The 22,251-nt window shown below is 39.7% G+C and overlaps 1 protein-coding gene across 1 annotated transcript in view; it reads left to right on the forward strand.

Moving 5' to 3' along the window:
- Positions 1-21,801, forward strand: part of gpc3 (glypican 3) — a 425,531-nt gene extending 403,730 nt beyond the window's left edge. The window contains exon 9 of the mRNA XM_055159076.1: positions 21,638-21,801. Within this exon, the coding sequence (XP_055015051.1) occupies positions 21,638-21,801 (164 nt within the window). The remainder of the gene's footprint in view (positions 1-21,637) is intronic.
- The last annotated feature ends 450 nt before the right edge of the window (positions 21,802-22,251 follow it).

The raw sequence follows: 22,251 nt of genomic DNA on the forward strand, positions 1-22,251 counted from the left end.
CCAAACATGGTCAAGTCCGAGATGAGACCAAGACTGTAAAAAACAGTCTTGAGGCCAATCTCAAGACCAGTCTCAAATACTATGACAGTTTATGGTCATAGTGGGAATTTATTTTTAACATTTTAGTCAAATCTTCAATATAACTGTCTTAACTGTGTTTTAGTAAAATGAGTAATCCAGCCCGTCATAGACACTTTAAGAAATCTGAACTGTGGACAGGAAACAGACCTTTGACACATGCACTTCGTGTTTGACTTGTATTCAAAGCAGGTCACAAAACACGTCACGTTTTCATAACCATATTTTAACTGTCACTCTTTTCCCGTTTACTCTGGCACACCTCTGGGTCATTGTGAAAATATTTTAGTGGGTCAGCCCAAACAGGAAATCAAAAAAGTGAAAATCAGCCCAATGAATCATCCAACTAATCTGCTGAGAGAGTCATTTTAGCTGCTAGTGTCGCAACTGAGTAACTGCAGTGAAGACCACGCTCACAAGAGTCAATTCTGTGTGATATAGGACCTTTAAAAATGGTAATTTTACACGTGACATTTAGAGATGTTTACAGACCCTTAAATAAAGTTTTACAAGTCATAAATTAAAGGAAGCATTAGGTCTCCGGGCTCACAGTTAACATGTCAGATTTTACAGTGCGTCCAGCCCCTCAGACTCTCTCCACGGACCTTCACACTGCTCCTATATCCTCTGCAGAATCCACTCTTTGTAACTTTAATTTGTTTTGGTTTCCAGCTTCACTCTCTACTCACAAATTTCACTCGAATTTACGTCTCTGCGTCCAGTTTTTGCTTCTCCTCTTGCACGTATTTCCTTTTCTTCGCACCGTCATTTTAAAAGAGAAAGTGGGCTAAAAATATACTTCTGGATAGATTGGATGCGACCGGCGGAGGGAGAGGTCACTGGGTGGACTCTTTAAAATAACAGGCCTGACGTGTATTAAGTCTCTGCTCCGTGATTTACAAAGTGTCAGTGAGATTTGAGATTTGGGACAGCTTTGTCAGACTTTGACAGACGGGGAAGTCCAGTGATATCAGAAGCTAACTAAAAAACACGTATATTTATTTATTGCAGTAGAAACCTCCCTCCATAGTTGTTATTTATGCTACAACAATCACTTCGATCTTTGGCTATCTGATTAAAGGTCCTATTTTACACAAACTTGACTCTTGTGAGCTTTAAGTCATGTTATAATGTTACCTCCTCAAAAAAAAAGCCTGACGTTTGTTTGAATAATCATTTATGATTAGTCTGTCTGCATCTCCAAAGGTCAAAACGCTCTGTTCTTAACTTTCTTCTTAACTTTTATTCATTCTTAACTTTTATTCAGTAGAGATTGGCAATTCCAGGGCTGAAATGATCCAAATAATTCTAGTGAACAGTGTTGGGGAAGTTACATTAAAAAAGTAATGTTTGCTCATTACTTCTTTATAAAGTAATCACTTACTTTACTTAGTTATCCTCTATGGAAAGTAACTTTTTGGGCCAGCTTCATTTCTAATTTCTACCCCTTGCCCCTTGTCCGTTGAAACTGAGCAACAAGGGGTAAGGGATGAAAGTAAACCCTACAGGATTGGGACACTCCTACATCAATCACATACGTCATCAATAGTGTCCGCAGCTTTTACGTAGCAAGTGGTGTAATGGGATTCAGCCTTTACGTTATTCATTACTTTTTGGTGGTAAACTCCATCTAAGGATAAATACCGGCACAAGACCGAAAGTCAACAAGTACCGTAAGGGAAAGTTGAAAAGAACTTTGAGGGAGAGTTCAGGAGGATGTGAATCCGTTAAGAGGTAAACGGGTGGAGTCCATGCAGTCTGCCTGGGGGATTCAGGGCAAGAGACGGCCGCTGGGTGCAGGAGGATCCCCCTCCAGGGACCTCGCGTGTCTCTGGCCCCCGCTTCCTCCGAGGCGGTGCTCCTCTCTCCACCAGGATGGGGACCGGCCCGAGTGCACGGAAAAGCAACATTGCGCCGAATTGAAAAAGGAACTACATTTCGTTACCAAATATTCAGTAGTAGCAGTGTTGGGGAGTAACAGATTACATGTACCGGAGTTACGTAATCAGAGTACAAATTATGAGTAACTGTATTCAGTTACAGTTACTGTTTCAGTGAGTGGTAATGAGATTACAGTTACTTGGATGAAATAAATGGATTACACAGAGGTATTTTCCTGTTTTCACATTTCTATATCCCTTTTTTTTTTTTTTTTTTTTTTTTTTTTCGTAATTCCACTCATTGCCGGACACTAAACCAGGTCTAAACCAGGTTTAAAACCAGGTCTATACTAGGTCTGAACCAGGTCTAAAACAGGTCTAAAACGGGTATAACAGGTAACCCAAGTCTAAACCAGGTCTAAACTAGGTCTAAACCAGGTTTAAACCAGGTCTAAAACCAGGTCTATCTAAAACTATAAACCAGGTCTAACCAAGTCTAAAACCAGGTCTAAACTAGGTCTAAACAGGTTTAAAGGTCTAAAACCAGGTAAACCAGGTAAAACAGGTAACTAAGGTCTAAAACAGGTCTAAAACCAGGTCTAAAATAAACAGGAAAACTCTAAAAACCAGGTCGAAACTAAAACAGATAAAGACTAAACAGATAAACCAGGACTAAAACTAGGTTTAAACTTGGTCTAAAACAGGATTGAACAGGACTAAACCAGGACTAAAACAGGATTGAACAGGACTAAACCAGGACTAAAACAGGATTGAACAGGACTAAACCAGGACTAAAACAGGATTGAACAGGACTAAACCAGGACTAAAACAGGATTGAACAGGACTAAAACAGGATTGAACAGGACTAAACCAGGACTAAAACAGGATTGAACAGGACTAAACCAGGACTAAAACAGGATGAACAGGACTAAACCATGCTGTGTGGACTGTGCCTCCTCCTCTTCTATCAATAATATTTTTAATAGGGTTAAGTAAAGACTGGACTTTTTATTGTCTTTTAGCAGATAAAACATCTTGTGTGAATATATCCGAGTCTTTGCTTCTCTACAGAAAATCAAGTAATCCAAAGTATTCAGATTACATTACTCACTTTAAGTAATTTAATGGATTCAGTTACAAACTACATTTTGGGGGTGTATGTAATCTGTAATCTGTAGGGGAATACATTTTAAAAGTCACCTTCCCAACACTGAGTAGTGACACTATTTTTACCTGAAAAAAGTAGTCACATTACACCCAACACTGCTAGTGAAAGTGTATGGAGTTTAAAAACACAGTGGAGCACTTCCTGTATTACCACATGACAAAAGAGTGTGTTAAACATGTGTGAATGAAACAAAACACAACTCCAGGTCCCCGAGGATGGAAACGAGACGGATTTCAGACCTTCCACCTTAAAGCCTGTATTTAACACAGCACCTTTAATCTTTTGAGTGCATTTCTTTGAAAAGCCAAACAGTTTCTCAGAGCTCATGTTCTCCTGGAGCTGTCAGACGCTGAGGCAGGTTGTGAGTTGTAGAGTGCTGCTGCGAGCGGTTGCCAGATCAGGTGGTAAATCTGCGTTTGGTGCTTTCATAAGAGGCACCTGTACGGACATTCCTCACACGGATTTGACTGAGGTTTGTGAGACGCACATGGACTGAATCAACTTTGCAACTCTCTCTCTTTCTACTCTGTCTCTCTCCTCTGTTCTCAGCCTCCTCTGTGTAAATATTCTGTATATGTGATGTAAATACTTGACTTTATCTTTTCTGTAAATAGCGTGAGGTGTGGATGGAATTAAAGGCAAAAATATTTTTGACGGACACAATAAAAGTCTGTTAAAAATAAAATATATATATCTTTCTCTAACTTTCTCTCCCTTCTCTGTCTTGTTCTCTCTCTCCCATGCCTTTTTCCTTTCTTATTTTTTTTCTTTCTCCACTCCCTCTCTCTCGCCTCCAGATGCTTTGAGAATGATAAAAGGTTTCATTTCATTTTATTTATTTATTTTTTTTGGACAGTTTGTCATTCTTTTACATCATGCAGTGACTCAGAACTGTACTTAAAATCAAACCAGCTGTATCACGTTTTAATGTGAAAAAATGATGAAAGAACAAAACTGGATCTCTTAGTCCTCTCACAGCAACAAGTGGAGTGTTAAAATTGACTTTCAGAGAATCAGTTTTAACATTTTCTCATGAGTCCAATCTGTTTTAGAGTTAATTTAAATCATTTTTGGAAATTTTAATTAAATAACACGGGACCAAAATTCCTGGAAGGTGCCAAATTAACACTAAAGGAAGTTGAGGGGAAATTTAATTAAATTTCAGCCAAATCAAGTCCGTCGAATAACTCCAACCCCCATTTAACTTTCAAACAGTTAAAAGAACATGTTTTGTGTTATAAACAACTCTGAAATATTTTACCCTGAAATGTAAACCCTCCAGTCTTTGACTGTGTAGTTCGATAAGCACCTTTAACCACACAGAGACAGAGATACTTTATTGATCCAGAGAATAAAGGTTGTATGGAGGATTTTTTTTTTTTTTTTTAGTTTCAAATTGTCAGTGAAAGTTTAAAATACCATTACAGAGATGCAGCAGCCAGACTTTTCTGGTGGAGGATCCATCAGATGCTTTTCTCCATGGAAATATGATTGGTTTGTCTGGAATGTTTCACTTTATGGCATTAAGACTTTCGATCTTCATGGAGACAGGTCACATCTGTGGAGAGGTGATCCCGCTCTCAGTCAGATGCCTGTTTTAGTGGGTATTTTATGGAGTAAGAAAGCTGTCAAAAATATTCGTGCGCGTAAAATAGAAATCCGTGCATATTTGGCTGTAGTTGCGCATAAAATAAATATTTGTAAACTCTCAAATGAGTCCAGTCGTACATAAAATATATTGTGTGTATTTTATCCATCAGAATACGAATTGAAAAATTACGACGTCATGAATTACAATCACCAAATGAAAATTTACGATTACGCTTTCATCAGTACGAATACGAGTTCACAGACGGAACTTTACTGTCAAAAATACGTCATCACTTCACAGACATTATCCATCGAGTAGAAGAAACATCGATCAAGATCAAGACTGCGCAGCTCAAGTCTGTAGCAGAGGGTAAAAACAGAGTGGCTGTAGTCGTGAATGTTTTAATCTAAACCTACAGAGAACCTGATATTTGCTAATTAGCCCTGGGATAACGTTACGTCGGATGTTCGCCAACTGGCTCCACTATGTTTTCTAACATATAGGTGCAATTTCCCGTTCAAAGGAGGTGTTTCTACACAATATTATACAGCAGCGTTCGGTTCCCGAATTCAAGACATTTTTACAATAGATTTTAATGAACCCACTTGTTGGTCGCTGTTGTAGCTTCTTGTGCTATTACTCTGTTTTTACTCTGATACAAACTTGAGCTGCACAGTCTTGATCTTGATCGATGTTTCTTCTGCTCGATGGATAATGTCTGTGAAGTGATGACGTATTTTTGACAGTAAAGTTCCGTCTGTGAATTCGTATTCGTACTGATGAAAGCGTAATCGTAAATTTTCATTTGGTGATTGTAATTCATGACGTCGTAATTTTTCAATTCGTATTCTGATGGATAAAATACACACAATATATTTTATGTACGACTGGACTCATTTGAGAGTTTACAAATATTTATTTTATGCGCAACTACAGCCAAATATGCACGGATTTCCCAAATACGCACGGATTTCTATTTTACGCGCACGAATATTTTTGACAGCTTTCTTACTCCATAGTATTTGGAGCTGTAAAACCACCTGTAATTGAATAAATGTAAGATAGATCTGTTTAATGTTACCCTGTGGACATATCCATAGACAAGTTACACAATGCACCTTTAAGTTAAATTCATATTCTAGTCTGATTTTTTATTTTTTTTTAATTTGTCCTTATATTCTCTTATATTATCTCTCAGCAGGTCTGCTCCTCTCTCCTCTCTCACTGGTGTCTCTGTGCACAGGTGTCCCTCACAAATTCCACAGGAGGATATTATTACCCTCTCCTTTAGCCCACTTTAGCCCACTTTATAGCCCTGCTTTAGCCTGTGTGGGACATGTGTGTGGCACAGGGGAAAACCTGTCTTCAGCCTGTCCCGTAGGGCTGTATAAACGTGCAGAACAAGGCCTCTCTGTGGACTGCTACATCCTAACACTGAAAGAATGGAATTTGTTCATACGCACCAAGTCTTTATGCAAAAGTTGTAAAGTCATGTAACAGTATAATAGCAATCATATGTGAAGCCCTGTTGTGAGACCTTAAAATCATATCATTATGGCCTTCATTAGCTTAAACATGTGTTTGTAGGGCCAGTTTATTGACTCAGAACTGTACAGGAGAATTCTGGGTTCATTTTCTGTGAGGTAACTATCAGTACAATAGAGTTATTTATGAGCAAGAGGATCTCATAAGGAGCGGTGCTGGTGCTGCTTTTTGCTGTAACGCAGTAATGTTCGGCATTACAGGGAAAAAATCGAATATTTTACTCGGTCCAAATGTGAGTAATGCACGTCACAATGCTTTTTTAACCTGGATTGAAGTGGTGGTTTTTTCGTTTTTCTTCATACAAATTTGCTAAAATCTCCGAAATATCAGCAGCGGTGAAATGGCATCGTTACGGTTCTGAATGTTGGGACGGGCTCGGAGGTGCGCCCGCGTAGACCGTTGGGTAACCGCGGGCGAAAGGACCAACGCAGAGCTCCACGCTCCACGGGGCTAATCACAGCCGACGCCCCATCAAGCTTTGTGGACACCCTGCTCCATGAGGTCCGCGTTCTCTCTGGGCGGTCCTAGATTCCAAGGGCTAGTCCAAGATTAGTCCTGGTTTGGTTTAGACCTGGTTTAGTCCTGGATTAGTCCTGGTTTAGACCTGGTTGACATCTGGTTGAGATCTGGTTTAGTCCTGGTTCAGTCTTGGGTTAGTCCTGGCTTACACCTGGTTTAGTCCTGGTTTAGTCTTGGTTTAGTCCTGGTTCAGTCCTCGGTTCAGTCCTGATTCAACTCTGGTTTAGTCCTGGTTTAGACCTGGTTCAATCCTGGTTTAGTCCTGGTTTAGACCTGTTTCAGTCCTCGGTTTAGTCTTGGTTTAGTCCTGGTTCAGCTCTAGTTCAGTCCTGGTTTATACTTGGTTTGGTCCTGGTTTAGTTCTGGTTTAGTCTTGGTTTAGTGCTGGTTCAGTCCTCGGTTCAGTCCTGATTCAACTCTGGTTCAGTCCTGATTTAGTCCTGCTTAAGTTCTACTTTAATCCTGGTTTAGTCCTGGTTTAGTCCTGGTTGAATCCTGGTTTAGTCCTGGTTTAATCCTGGTTCAATCCTGGTTTAGTCCTGGTTTAATCCTGGTTCAGTCCTGGTTCAGTCCATATATGGTGCAAAAGTTTGTCATCCTTGCACAGTTATTTTGGTGAGAGTAACTTAAAAGTGCTGCAAGAGTTGTATAATGTTTTACATTTTAAATGCAGTGATATTGTAAAATAACAAATGACTTTGAAATGACAGTAACAAGTCATAAATAAATAACACATTACAGTTTTAAAGTAACTTGCCCAACAGTGATAATGAGTAACGTAACAAGCGCGAGTGAAGCTAAACACAACTCTAGGTACGGTTTGGATGAAGAAACTTTATAGAAAGCTTTAAAGATATACATATAACTTACATAAGATGATTGGGGAGGAGGAGGAGAAGAAGAGAAAAGGAGAAGTGGAGAGAGCAGAGTGTGCGTCTTTCTTTTTTGGAACGTTTTTGGAACGATCTGAAATAAGGATTTGTCAGCAGCAGACGGGAGCACAGAGCCAATTAGGCCTGAGGTGCAACTGGATACAGCTTTTATATACAGAGGGATAAGAGACTGGGCAGACGGAGGAGAGAAAGAGGAGAGCGGGAGCGAGGGAGAGAGAGGAAGGGGGGAGGGCATCTGAACATTTGTATCCATGCAACAGGCTGTTTTTGTGCATTTGTTTGCTATTGTGTGCGGTGTACTTTACAACTGCCATGAATGCGCTTTGAGAACACTGGTTTACCTGCAAAGAAATCTACTTTTTCCAGTCATTTAAATGATATTCTCAGTCATCCTTTTTTGTTTGTTTTTTCATTCACATTTTTTGCGTTTTTGCCATGATTTGTTATTCATTTATGTCCTTGTTTTAGTTAAAATTATATCTTGAAGTCAAACTAAAACTAAACTTTGGACACAGCTTTCCTTTTTGTGTTATAAGTGTCCAGTGTTGGGAAGGTGACTTTTAAAATGTATTCCCCTACAGATTACAGATTACACACCCCAAAATGTAGTTTGTAACGTAATCCATTAAATTACTTAAAGTGAGTAACGCAATCTGAATACTTTGGATTACTTGGTTTGCTGTAGAGAAGCAAAGACTCGGAAATCTTCACATAAGATGTTTTGTCTGGTAAAACAAAATAAAAAGCCCAGACTTTACTTCACCAAATAAAAAATATTATTGACTGATATTGATTGATATTATTGATATTATAAATATTATTGCACGATCTGCGCAGCATGATTTAGTCCTGTTAAATCCTGTTTGAGACATAGTTTAGCACTGGTTTTAGTCCTGGTTTAGTCTTAGTTTAGTCCTGGTTTAGTCTTGGTTTAGTCCTGGTTTAGATCTGGTTTAGATCTGGTTTTGGACCTGGTTTAGACCTGGTTTGGACCTGGTCTGGACCTGGTTCAGATCTGGTTTAGACCTGATTTTAGTCCTGGATTAGTCCTGGTTTAGTCCTAGTTTAGACCTAGTCTAGACCTGGTTTTAGACCTGGTTTAGACCTGGTTTAGTGTCCGGCAATGAGTGGAATTACCGGGAAAAAAAATTAAAATAAATAAAAAATAGCCCAATAGGGATATAGCCCAAAATGTGAAAACAGGAAAATACTGCCATGTAATTCATTTAGTTCAACGAAGTAACTGTAATCTAATTACCACTCACTGAAACAGTAACTGTAACTGAATACAGTTACTCATAATTTGTACTCTGATTACATAACTCCGGTACATGTAATCTGTTACTTCCCAACAGTGTTAGTGTCTAATATAAAAGTCTTTATTTATTCCTCCTCCTCCTCCCCACTCTCCTCCTCTTCCTCCTCACTCAGTCACTCCCTCACCCAGGAGAAAATGTCCCGACTATGAGAACGATAATGTAATTGTGTCTGTGAGTTATTTGGGGAGACTTAATATGGCAGTACGTGCATCTGAGGAGGAAGAGGAGAGAAAGAAAGTGGTGGAGAGGGACAGAGAGAGAGAGGGAGGGAGGATGAAAGGGAGAGGGAGGGCAGAAGAAAGAGAGCTACAGAAAGAGGAGAAGGACAGAGAGAGAGAGAGAGACTGAGAGAGAAAGTAGAGACAGAGATGGAGAAGGAGAACTTCGAGAAAAAGAAAAAAGAGAGAGCGAGGGAGGTATGTGAGCCGTGCAGTTTGTGTTTGTGTCTGGGCCCTGTGCATTGGTCTGACGTACAGAGGACTGCTTCACTGTGGACTTTACCATTTCAAGAGCGAAACCTGTTCTACATCAGTGAGAGCTGCTTGAACGCCCTGCACCTGATTTGAATGTATTCTGGTCAAGGTCAATGCTCCATCCATCTAGTATTGTTTGGTAAAAGCTGCGATCTATTCATTTTACATGGCATTTTCTCAGGTAATAACTAACACAGAAGCTACTGTCAGGGCACCTTTTTTCAGACACACTGAATCATGATAAACCAATGAGCTGACACTAACCCAGACACTTGATTCTCTGCCATGGTGCATTTTCAAGAGTGACAAGTACGCAGAGATTGGAGAACTGTACGGAAATGGTGCAATAATGTGTGTCCACATCATTTCCCTAATGGCCCTGTCACACCTTGACAATTTATCCAGCGTATGCCGATGTACCAGAATTTCGCCTAAAACGCTCGCATATGCTCAACTAGCGATGTTTTTTTGTTTGTTTTTTTCAATTTTGGGCATATACATAGCGTATCCGTAATGATTTGGAGGTGTACATAACATATTAGTAACTTATAAAGAACATTTTGATAACTTATATATAACTTTTACCAACTAATACTCTTTAATACCAATACTAATACTCTCTCAGATGATATGTGTAGCGGGTGGTACCACGGGGTCTGCTCATCCATGAAGTTTGGAGAAGTACTGAGGAGTACAGTATATATCAATTTCCCTAAATGCTGCCAGTATGCCATTATACAGTAGCTAGAAGTTAGAAACACGTTCAGTAAGTTCTGTGGTCATCTGGAACATGTCAAATACGTCTGCGTACGTCAATGTGCGTTGGAGATAAGTTTGATATAAGTCACACATAGGTTCAAAGCACGTTACTCATAAGTTATGGGAACGCCAGACATTATCTCAACGTGTTTGGACTTATGAGTAACTTACAATTAATGTGTCAATGTGTCAACGATCTCATAACTTACCTCCGCTGACAGCCCCCCAGTCTAAGTCTAGTATCACAGTGCCAGAACATGGCCGAGCTAAAAGTTAAAAGTAAAACATGCTCCTGACGCATGGTTCAAAATCAGGTGCCTTTAAGCTGTTTGTATAATGAGAATGTCATACTGCCCTGTGTGAGTTTGGATCAAGAAGCGGACTAAGGCTACGTTCAGACTACAGGGCTTAACACTCAAATCAGATTTTTTGTGGATCACATATCGAAGTGGCCTGGGTCACATTTGAAAAAAATCGGATCTGTGTCGTTCAGACTGTCATTAAATGATCAGATACAGGTCACATAGGGGCCAAAAATGGGATTTGGGTCACTTCAGGCTGCAGTGTGAACGTAGTCTAAATGTATTTATGGACAAAATAGCAAAATAAAAACACCAGGATCATGTAGAACAGGTTAATATGAACATTTTAAGACCAAAATGAGGCTCACTGCAGCAGTTACAGAAAGAGGGGCGACCATTTTTTAATGTAAAGACATTTAGAAGCAAGAGTCGATGGAGTCTCAAGTGCCTCAGTGCTCACTTTCTGTTCGGAATGCAGCAACTAGTGGGTTAGCTATTGTCATTTATAAACACAGTCTGTGGTCTGGATCTATGAGATTAGTCATTCAAATTGATCTCCTTGTCTCCATGGAGATGTTTTGTTTTGCTTTAACTAGAATGTTGCACAGTATGGCATTAAACTGATCTATCTTCCACATTCATGGTTTTGAGGCAAACGAGTTCTTCCTGATTTGAAAGATTTACCCTTTCAAAAGATGCAATATTTTTGTTTCGTACTTACTTACTTATTTGCTGTGAGCGGTGCTGCCTCTCCACAGATCTTACTCGTAACTTGCCGCATGTTCTAGTCACATGTTAGTACAGTTCTCCCTTTTTTTCTTCTTTAGTCTTGTTACATTTTCATCCATCCGTCTCGCAGCGCACTAATCTCACACTAAAGTCCTTTCTTTTCTGCTTTGCTCTGACTGCAGCTGGATTTATGGTTCACACTTGAGCTCCCGTTACAATAACTCCCCTTTGTCCAGTCGATTCCTTGAAGAGATGTTCCATAACGTGCTTTTGCCCTGGTTTATTGCTCTGACTTTGGTGCTGAACTATGTGAGATATGTGTTTTGTCTGCGTGCTGTGCGCCTCATAGCTGGCGTTCCTGTGTCATTTATTACTGATATCCTGCTCCACATAACTCAGCCCACTTACTGCTGTCTGCCCTCCTCACTCACACACAGGCACAAGAGCTCTTCTCTGCAGCCATTTCATCTCCATCACATCAAAGAGTTTGGAAATATGAACGTTTAGGACTGTGACGAGACACAGTTTCCAGACACGATTGGAGACTGGGCCTAAGAGAACAAGACAAGACGAGATTTTGACATGCAGACATTGTGCAATTCAGTTCCTAATTTTATCCTCACCATTTTTACTGTATTTAATATTTCTGCTGTCACTCTAGCTCTGCTTTTTGGACCTACACATTCTCAAAAAATGTAAATGTCTGATCTTGTGGCTCGAGATCTTGACCCATCCCTATGAACATTTGCTTAAAGCCAGTTTGTCAAAGTCTGATCCTGTCAGATGTCAGAAGCTCAGCAGGGCCGGGCCTGGTTAGTACTCAGATGGGAGACCACTGGGAAAATCTGGTGCCATAGGGGGGCCCGAGTCGCAAAAATTGTCGTTGTGTCCTTACGCTACGTTTATAAGATGACGGTCTTCTTTTATTCCACATTTAGACGAGCGTTTTCAGGAGGAAATTTGCATGCATACAGTGATGCAAAAGTGTGTGGAGTTCGATTGGGTATGCATGCCAGGTTTCTGTGTACTGTATGTATGTGACATTAATGAGTACGAGACCTGAGCAGATCTGACCAGAGTTTTGCATCTTGGGCAGTGTAGACGGAAACGCTACGGCGGAGTGTATACAACTTTTCCACTCTGGAAAAAACACTGTCACCGTCTAAATGAAAGGCACTTTCAATAAAATATTTTGTAGTTTTTTAAGTGTTCTCATGTAAACAGGCCCTTCACCCACTTTGCCTAGTATGAAAGTGATGTGTGCGTGTGCGTGTGCGTGTGTGTGTGTGTGTGTGTGTGTGTGGTGGTGGTGGTTGGACGGACTGATGACACCAATTGGCAGTCGCGCATCTATTAGTCTGTCCCAGGGCAGCTGTGGCTGCAATAGTAGCTTATGACCGGGTATGGAGTGAATGAATATTAGTCTGTAAAGCGTCTTTGAGTGTCCAGAAATGTGCTAAATAAAACTGATGCATTATTATTATTATTATTATTATTATTATTATTATTATTATTATTATTATTATTATTATTATTATTATTATTATTAAAGGTGCATTGTGCAACTTTCTGGTGGAGGGTCTGTCACCTGCTTGTCTTCATGGAAATGTTATTGCTTTGCCTGAAATGTTCTATGGTAGAGATTAAACTTATCTCAAGGAAGACAACTACAGGCTACATTACAGGTCAGATCTGTGGAGAGGCAACCCCCTTTGGAGAATTATTGTATTTTTGAATTATGAATAAATTCTATGTAGTTGTGTTTAATGTCATACCATGGAACATTCCAGCCAAAGCAATAACATCTCCATGGAGAGAAGCGGTGCACCAGTCCTTAAAGATGCACTGTGTAACTTTTCTGATGGAGGATCTGTCACCAGCTTCTCTCCATGGAAATGTTGCCTGGAATGTTCCACAGTATGGCATTACACTTATACACTTTTAAGTACAATTAAAATAAGTGTATATTTACACATATACACTTATTTATCTCTACAGGGAAAGCAAGCGATGCCACAGAGCCAAATTACATGTCAGATCTGTGGAGAGGCGAGCCCACTCACAGTAAGAATGCAGGTTTTTAAGTCAATAAACACTCATGTTATTGAATAAATGAAAGATGAATACATTTAATGCCACACCGGGACATTCAAGACAATGCAACAACACTTCCATGGACGACCCTCTACCAGAAAAGTTACTTAGTGCACCTTTATTGTTATGCCAGTAGGGATGGGCATGATTAGTTGATTAATTGATAATTGATCATTAAGAATTCCATCAATTACGTTAATTTTAATCGACAAACCGAATGTATGTTGCTGTGCGTAGCGTGAACAAACAGGGGTCCGTACATGTGTCTCTCTGCACTCAGAAGGAGCGAGACACAAACAGTCGGTCAGTCTACAACGTGCCGAAGCACAAATGTGTATTTAACGATTATTTGTACAAGAAATTCCACGCTTTCTGTTGTGTTCGGGACAAGTGTGAGGCCATGTGCACAGTGTATAAAGCAGCACATATGTTTCGGCGTCCAGTGGGAAAAGGGCAGTGGGCCAGGTAAGAGTAGAGCAATGTCGATGACAGAGTCCCCCCGTACGATGTCCTGGTTTTGACAAATGCAAATATGGTCACACTAACCTGTATTCACCTGAGTCGTGCCGCATCAGCGCACAAGAGCTGATTTTTTTTTTTCTTTGCTTAGTTTATGCAAATTAGCCATGCGGTTTTAAGTTTTGTTTCTGCATTAAACACATTATAATGTCAAACGGGCTGATGTGGCTGTAGAGTGGTTACGGTTTATATGTCGTAAATTTGAATTTATTTATGCAGATTAGTAGTGCAGATAGTAATAATAATGATGATAATTTTTTTAAATAAAAAACGTTAATGATTAATCGATAATCGATCGTTAATTCTCCTGACGATCGATTAAGAAAATTTAATCGAATGCCCATCCCTATATGCAAGATCAACTTTATGGAGCTTTCTACCATGTTATAATGTTGTTTGCTCTCGTCTTGAGATGTTTTAGATGTCCATGCATGTTTGAGTAATCTAGTGATATTTTCCTATACGGTTAACAGTACGAGTCTACAATTTTTTATACATTTACAAAAGCATGATACAGGACTATGCACTACAACTTCACAAACCCGATGCGATGCAGTAGTTTCATCAGCAAATGCACGGTGATTGTGTTGTGCTAGCACTCTGAAGGAGGTGGAGTGGAGAGCATCAAAAATGAAACTGAAACTTATTTTCAAAACGATAAAAGGTAACATGGCGATCTAAATCCAGCGGGTTAATTACGTCCATTGACATGTCGAGCGTGTGGTGCAGAAGTGAGAGCAGTGAGAGTGGAGTCACAGAGGCTGTTAAAGTGTGAGGAGCAGAGGGAGTGAACCAGAGGAGTGTGAGGGGTTATCATCAGAGCAGATAGGAAACATCTATCAAACGCACACGCTCAGCACGTCCTCACGGAGAAGGAGAGGGACGAGGGGGGAGAAAGACTGAGAGAGCAGAAAGGGGAGAGAGAAGCATAGAGAAGGAAAAAGGGGGCCAAAGGGGGGAGAGAGGACACTGGTTTGGGGTTTGGTTTATGGGTGCAGACGTCTGGGTGCGGCGGAGATGTGGAGGAGGATGTGAGGGTGACACAGGAGGTCAGACAGAGGAAGGCCTTCTGCTGAGTCTGATCTCATCTTCATAAATCTGTCCTGAGACTCTTTTAGAGTTTTAAATATAACGGCTGTGGTGGTGTTTGATTGTTTATGGGAGAAGTCCGTTTATTTACATGTATATTTTATTAAAGCTGCAGTTCCGTAATACAGGGGTTTGTGTTTTGGTCTGGAGTCCTGGTGGGATTTGGATGAGTAAATATTATTCTGTTATGTGCTGTGGTGTCTACAAACTTTTATAAATTCTAAATAACGTAATCATTAAAAAGCCACTGACAGCAGACATCATCTGTTTATGATCTTTCTTTTTAGAGAAGGATAAGAAAACCAACACTGAAATCTGTTTTTATTCCCCACAATATTTTTCTGGTTTAAATACTAATTAACGAGTAATTAACATTTATGTATAGAGAGCCTTTAACAGAGATCAGCTCATAAGGCACTTTACAGATTAAAAGTTGTCATTTCTTTTAAAAAAAAAAAAAAAAAAACATTATCAGATACAATATGCATACAAATAAATTAAAATGTAATTCAATAAAAATAATTCCATCCATCCATTTTCTTCCGCTTATCTTTGGCCGGGTCATGGGGGCAGCAGTCTAAGCAGGTAAGCAGGGAGTCCCAGACTTCCTTCACCCCGGACACTTCCTCCAGCTCCTCCGGGGGGACCCCAAGGCATTTCCAGGCCAGTCGAGAGTAGGAACGTAGATTGACTGGTAAATCAAGAGCTTTGCCTTTCAGCTCAACATTTGTTTTAGCTGACTCAACAGATCTTGCTGTTCTAAGATCAACAAACTGTATACAAACTTTCTTCTTCTTCTTCTTTTTTCATTTTTACTAAGTTGTTATTAAAAAATAAGTTAAAGGCCTCCAAGAGAAAAGCAGTGTTTTTCCTATCCACAAATCTGTCCGTGCACTCATTTTTCAACTTCCGTATCAAACAATCCTATTTACAGAAGAGGTGACTGAAGTATCTTGCTTAAGGAAACAACAACAGTATTTAGCAGCAGGGAAAACACCAGCAACTCCTGGTTTATGGGCGCCTGTCTCTTCCAAATGAACTACTGTCTCTTTACTGGGAACAGGTCCAGCGTGCGGTCTCTCTGCGCTCCTCTCCCATCATCGCTCATGTTGTTTTGAATTTCACAGTTTTCCTCCGTCTGATTTAAATTATGGATTTGCAGCTCGGTCTTTGGGGAAATGTTTGTTTATGCTTTTGGTTTAAATGGCATCTAGTACATGAAAAAAACATAAAACAATTTTTAAATTAAAATTCTGGTAAAAACTACTCAACACTTTCACAGTCTGTCTTCCTTATTTTGAAAACACCAGTGGGGATTTGAGGTTTTCTTATTCCAAAAGTGTTGGCACAAACTAATTATTGCTGATTTATGAAGTCAAAATCAACTGTTCTTCCTTGTACGTGTCACAATGTCAAACAATCACAGACTTTTACTCATTAAAAACTGATAAGATTCAGTTTTAAATCATTAATAGCTATGGCAATGCTGCTACTTTCTCATCATTCACCTATGGCTAGATGCACTCTCTCTCCCCTCTGCCAATCTGCCATTTCACTTATGTTTCAACTCAGCAGCAGAACCATCAAACTCGTCAGACTCTCCTCTTTTTCACAGTGAGCTGCACTATGTTGTTTCACCTCTTGCTCATCTCCATGGAGATATAGTTGCTTTGGCTGGAATCATCAGCCTGACAGTCAGTCTCAGTCAGAGTCACTCTGACCTCACAGTGTTAGAATTCATTCACTCAGTGGTAGGCAGGTACTTTTTTTATTTAACCAATCGCTGCTATTTGGTTGTGACGTATGTAATGTGCCGATAATGGGGCTAACTAGTATATTAAGCTTTTCCCAAATCCAGTAGGAAGAAGGACAATAACGTCTTTCCCCCTGATGAAATTCACCAGACTTTCTCTTTGTTCCGGCTTTAAATCCTCGATCTGTGGAATTGTGGCCAATACTGAATATATGACTCTTCGCTGATTGGCTGGTGCCCAAACTTGCACTTCCAAGGTTCTTGCAAACCATCTATTGTATTCTGATTCCTGACCTAGTTGCTGGAGAGAAATGAAATTGAGAGGAGGTGGCACTAGATGGCACCAGCCTGGCTAGGAATGTTCCACAATATGACATTAAACGTGTCTCCTTAAAGGTGCTTTATTACGCAAGATGGATTTTTTGAGCTCCTCCTCAAAAACCCAGACTTATGATTTGTTTCACTCACACATGTTTGAGCAACCCTTTATTATGAGTCTGTCTACATCTCCAAAACTCAAAATGCTCTGTTCCACCTTGTGATGTCATGAAACGGTAGTTTTCAAGTTAACAGCTGCAACTTTTTTTAGTAAGAGATTGGCAATTCCAGAGCTGAAATTATGCAAATGATTCTAGTGAAAGTGTATGGAGTTTAAAAACACAGTCTAAATATGCAGGGTTTGTGTGTAAAATACAGAATATAGTGTAATATGGGCCCTTTAAATACAAGCATGTGTCACCACCAGGCCAAGTTACAGGTCAGATCTGTGGAGTGGCATGTCTGCTCACAGTAGGAATGTATGTTTTAAGCATATTCTCTTTACACAAATACAAATCCCTAAATACCATACCTTATATCAAGGGTCTCCAACTTTTTCCTTCTGTGAGCTACTTTTAGTAAAACAAAAATGCTAGAGAGCTACTCATTTTAGTGGTCGCTAGAAATGTAGTAAATATAAGAGCCATGGCAAGCTGTAGATTATCCAGTTATCAGTGCACAAAATTTGAGTTATTTAGGACTAGGGATGGGCATTTGATGAAATTTTCTTAATCGATCGTCGGAAGAATTAACGATTGAATATCGATTAATCATTAATGTTTTTATATGAAAATGATCATCATTATTATTACTATCTGCACTACTAATCTGCATAAATAAATTCAACTTTACGACATATAAACCGTAACGACTCTAGAGCCACATCAATCCGTTTGACATTATAATGTGTTTAATTCAGTTTTGCGCAACTCTCACAGAAACAAAACTTAAAACCGCATCGCTAATTTGCATAAACTAAGCGAAGATAAAACTACAGCTCTTGTGTCGCTGATGCGGTCAACTTTTGTCGGATTAAAAGACATGACTCAGTGGAATACAGGTTAGTGTGACCATATTTGTGTTTTGTCAAAACCAGGACACCGTACGGGGGAGGGAGGTGGGGACTCGTCATTGACATTGCGCGACTCTCACCTGGAAAAACTTTTTCCCACTGGACACCGAAACATATGTTCCTGCTTTGTACACTGTGCACATGGACTCAAACTTGTCCCGAACGCAACGGAAAGCGTGGAATTTCTTGTACAAGTCATCATTAATGTTTGTGTCTCTCTCCTTCTGAGTGCAGAGAGCTACATGTACGGACCCATGTTTGGTCACGCTACACACAGCAACCTACATTCAGTTTGTCGATTAAAATTAATGTAATCGATGACATTCTTAATGATCAATTATCGATTAATCGATTAATCATGCCCATCCCTATTTAGGACAGTGGTATAATTCAGAAATCCCTTGGTGAGCTAGTTGGAATGGGGTGAAGAGCTACTGGTAACTCCCAAGCTACAGGTTGGAGACCCCTGCCATATATGAATACCTTTTATGAAGAACTTGAATCTTGAACTTGAAATGACTAGCAGGTTACATAGAGCATTGTTTCCCAAAGACTGGTTCGTAAGAGACATTCGCCTTGTCACGATCTGCATGTAGGTTTGCAATATACCTTTACATACATCTCTGCACCCCCCTCCACTCCTCACTTTTTCTCCTTGCATGCAATCTCCGCTCCTCACTTCCTCTTCCCCCGCTCCACTCACTTTTTCCACAGCACCGCCTTGCCTAAACACTGATTATTGTTTTTCATTGCTTAAAACAGACAGATTCACTCAGTCAACAATAAAATATCCTCATGAATGTTCAATAATGCTCAAATCCACCTTTATTTTGTGAATTACGAATAATGTCTATAGACTTGGGTCACGAAGGTTTGTGACTTTTAAAATATGGGTCCCGAGAAAAACTTTGGGAAACACACGTAGTTCATCTTTAAAGTGAAGGTGCATTTTATTTGAGGCCGTTGTCCTTGGAGAATACAGGGAGAACGTCCAAACTCCAACCAGAAAGGTCCGGGAATAGAACTAGGGACCCCTTTTTTTTGCCAGGCGATAATACTAACCGCTCTGGCACCTAATCCCCTATCATCTTACACGTGCAGCCCCCCCCCCTCCCTCGGACCGAGTGTGATGTCTTTACCTGGTGGGGTCTGAGCAGCGCCGTCTATCACTCTTATAATTCTCCCCTCTTGTGTCCGTGCCCGTGTCTGTCTCCGGCTTGAAATATGCGTCTGGTGATTCAGCAACAAAAGCACGAAACATCTGTAGATCTGTTGTGTTTTGTTTTCACAGCTGTGAGATGGATCTGTACGGAGCAGAGGAGACATACCACACATGAGACTCAAACTACAGACCCGGCCTCGGCTCTAGACGCATCTATCAAACTACAACAGGCTTATGTCATAGTGAAAGTTTACAACAACTTTAAATCCAGCTCTGTCTTTTCAGGCCTTTTCATTCGTTCTCATTTCCCCTCTCGGAGTTGTACCTGGAGTGACTTGTGCCTGTTTGAGTCATCTTTAATCGTTTATTTTCAAGACGCCATTTTGACAATTACACACATGCGCCCACTCCTCTCGACTTACTTCGTTCTCTCGTTTTATTTTCTTCATCTGTGATACGTGCAGGATTCAGCAGTGCCGTGCACACATTTTCATGCAAATAAAAAAAAGTCCATTACTTGTATATAGGAGGTGTTATGATGACGTACACTGCAACATCTTCCATTGGACACTCCACTTTTCTATATTGCAGACACAAGTGCAATATGTGTTCGTTAATAGTTTCGTTTTTATTTTTTCCGCTCTGTACAATCTATCTTCTTTTGTCAAAATACTAATAATTCTTGTCTAGTTTTAGTCCAGAGTTGCACAAACACTCCCCACCGTGGAGTGTTTTAAGTCTCGACTAAGGCCCACATTTACTCTCTGTGTGAGTTATCTGGTCCTCTGTGTCTTTAATTTATTTATTGTTTTTATCTATTTTATTTATTTAGTACTGCCTTTATTTATTGTTATTTATTGTTAGTTCATTGATTTTATTATTATTCTTTTATCTATTGATTCTATTAGTTCCTCTTGTTTGGGATGTAATTCTGTTGACTTTTTAAACTTTGGAAACTGTTTTGTTTATAAAATGTGCGATACAAATAAAGTTGGATTGGGTTGGACAGGAAATTAGCCAACTAAACATTGCGTCAACAAAAAAGTTAAATCTCTGCATGTGTGAAGGGCAAGGTACATCAGTGTCAGATCGCACCATCCGTCACTGTTTGAGCCAAAGTGGACTTCATATGAGGACATCACTGTTGAAAGTAAATCATAAAAAAGTGAGACTGGAATTTGCCACAATGCATATTGACAAGCCACAAAGTTTCTGAGAGAATGTTCTTTGCACAGGTGAGACAAAACTAGAGCTCTTTAGCAAGACACATCAGCTCCATGTTCACAGACGCAAAAATGAAGCACACCAAGAAAAGAACATTGTCCCTACTGTGAAGCACGGAGGAGGCTTGGTTTTGTTCTGGGGCTGTTTTGCTGCATCTGGCACAGGGTGTCTTGAATCTTTGCAAGGTACAACAAAATCTCAAAACTGTCAGGTATTTTGGAATGAAATGTGCTGACTACTGTCAGAAAGTTGGTCTCAGTCATAGGCCATGGGACTTCCAACAGGATAATGACCAAAAACACACAGCGAAATACACCCAACAATGGCAAACAACAAAACATTGGACTGTTCTGAAGTGTTCTTCTGTGAGCCCAGATCTCAGTTTTATTGAACATCTGTGAAATGAGTTGAAACATGCTGTCTGGAGAAGGAACTCTTCAAACCTGAGACAATTAGAGCAGTTTGCTCATTAGAAGTGGGCCAAAATACCAGTTGACCAGTGCAGAAGTTGCCGCAGAAGGTTGTGCATCAAAATATTAAGTTATTAAGTTAAGGGTACCATCCTTTTTGTCCAGGCCAGTTTCATTATTTTGTTTTTTCTAATAATTCTGTTGAACCACAGGTAAAAAAAAACAATGTTTGATTTACGTAGGACCATTTTCAGTAAATGTTTATTTATTATTGCTTTTATCAGTTTCAAGTTATTTCAGTGATGATTATTGATTTTTCTTTCATTACCAGAGGGGAACCAACAATTTTGAACACATCTGTACATAGTAAAGGTGTTTTTATCGCACAAACATACAGTACATTGAAAAAAACATGCCTTTTTACTGATCTGATCTGATACTTGGCCTGGTGACGTTAGCTTCTTGTTTCTATTGCCATACTGTGGAACATGTAACCTCAGATAGTTTAATATTCTTGTTTTGCTTTTATTTAGATCCGTAGTTTTTGTCTACATGTTGAGATGGGATTATTGGGTGCATCGTGACTTGAAAATTTCCCTTCTGAGACAATAAAGCTGAACCTGAATCTACATGAATGATTTGCTTTAGTTTCATTATGTTGAGATAAAACCCATGAAACTTCTCTTTGACTAAATAAACTCTGACTGTTTTGTCCCTTTGTTTTGTTTTGTTTTTTTCAGAAATCGCTGATAACATGGATGACTTCACTTTCCAGGAGCAGCTTCTGACCCCACGTCTGGCCACAGGAAACATCGACGGAGTCTTATCTAAAGCCACAGTCTGGAAAAACTCACCCATTTTTATATTTTTCTCCTTTGCTTTGCTTGGATTTTGTCTACACTGACCGTTGGCTTCTTCTGAGACTTAAAACTGTCACCAAAAGTCTAAGGTGAACCACGCTGGACCATTTCATTGTGTAAATATGAAACATCGCATACGGTTTTGCATTTTGGACTTTTCAAACAGTTATGAATAGTGGTCAAAGTCAAAGTCAAAGTGGTTATTTTGAGTTTGAAAGTACGAAACACAACACAATACACTACACAACAATATACATACAAATTTACAGCATTCCTTATTTAAAAACAGACTGGGAGTTGTGTTTTGTTTCTTTCACACATGTTTAACACACAAATCCTGCAGATTTAGGCTAAGTTCTTCTCTCAAATGGAAAACTCTGTTCCACCTTGTGATGTCATGTGGTAATACAGGAAGTGCTCTACTGTGTAACTCCGTACACCTTCATTAGAATCATTTGGGTAATTGAGAACTGAAATTGCCGATCTCAACAGAA

This window comes from Boleophthalmus pectinirostris, unplaced genomic scaffold (genome assembly GCF_026225935.1).
Source record: "Boleophthalmus pectinirostris isolate CB_2022bp ecotype Guang Dong unplaced genomic scaffold, ASM2622593v1 HiC_scaffold_23, whole genome shotgun sequence".
In the NCBI taxonomy this organism is placed as follows: domain Eukaryota; kingdom Metazoa; phylum Chordata; class Actinopteri; order Gobiiformes; family Gobiidae; genus Boleophthalmus; species Boleophthalmus pectinirostris.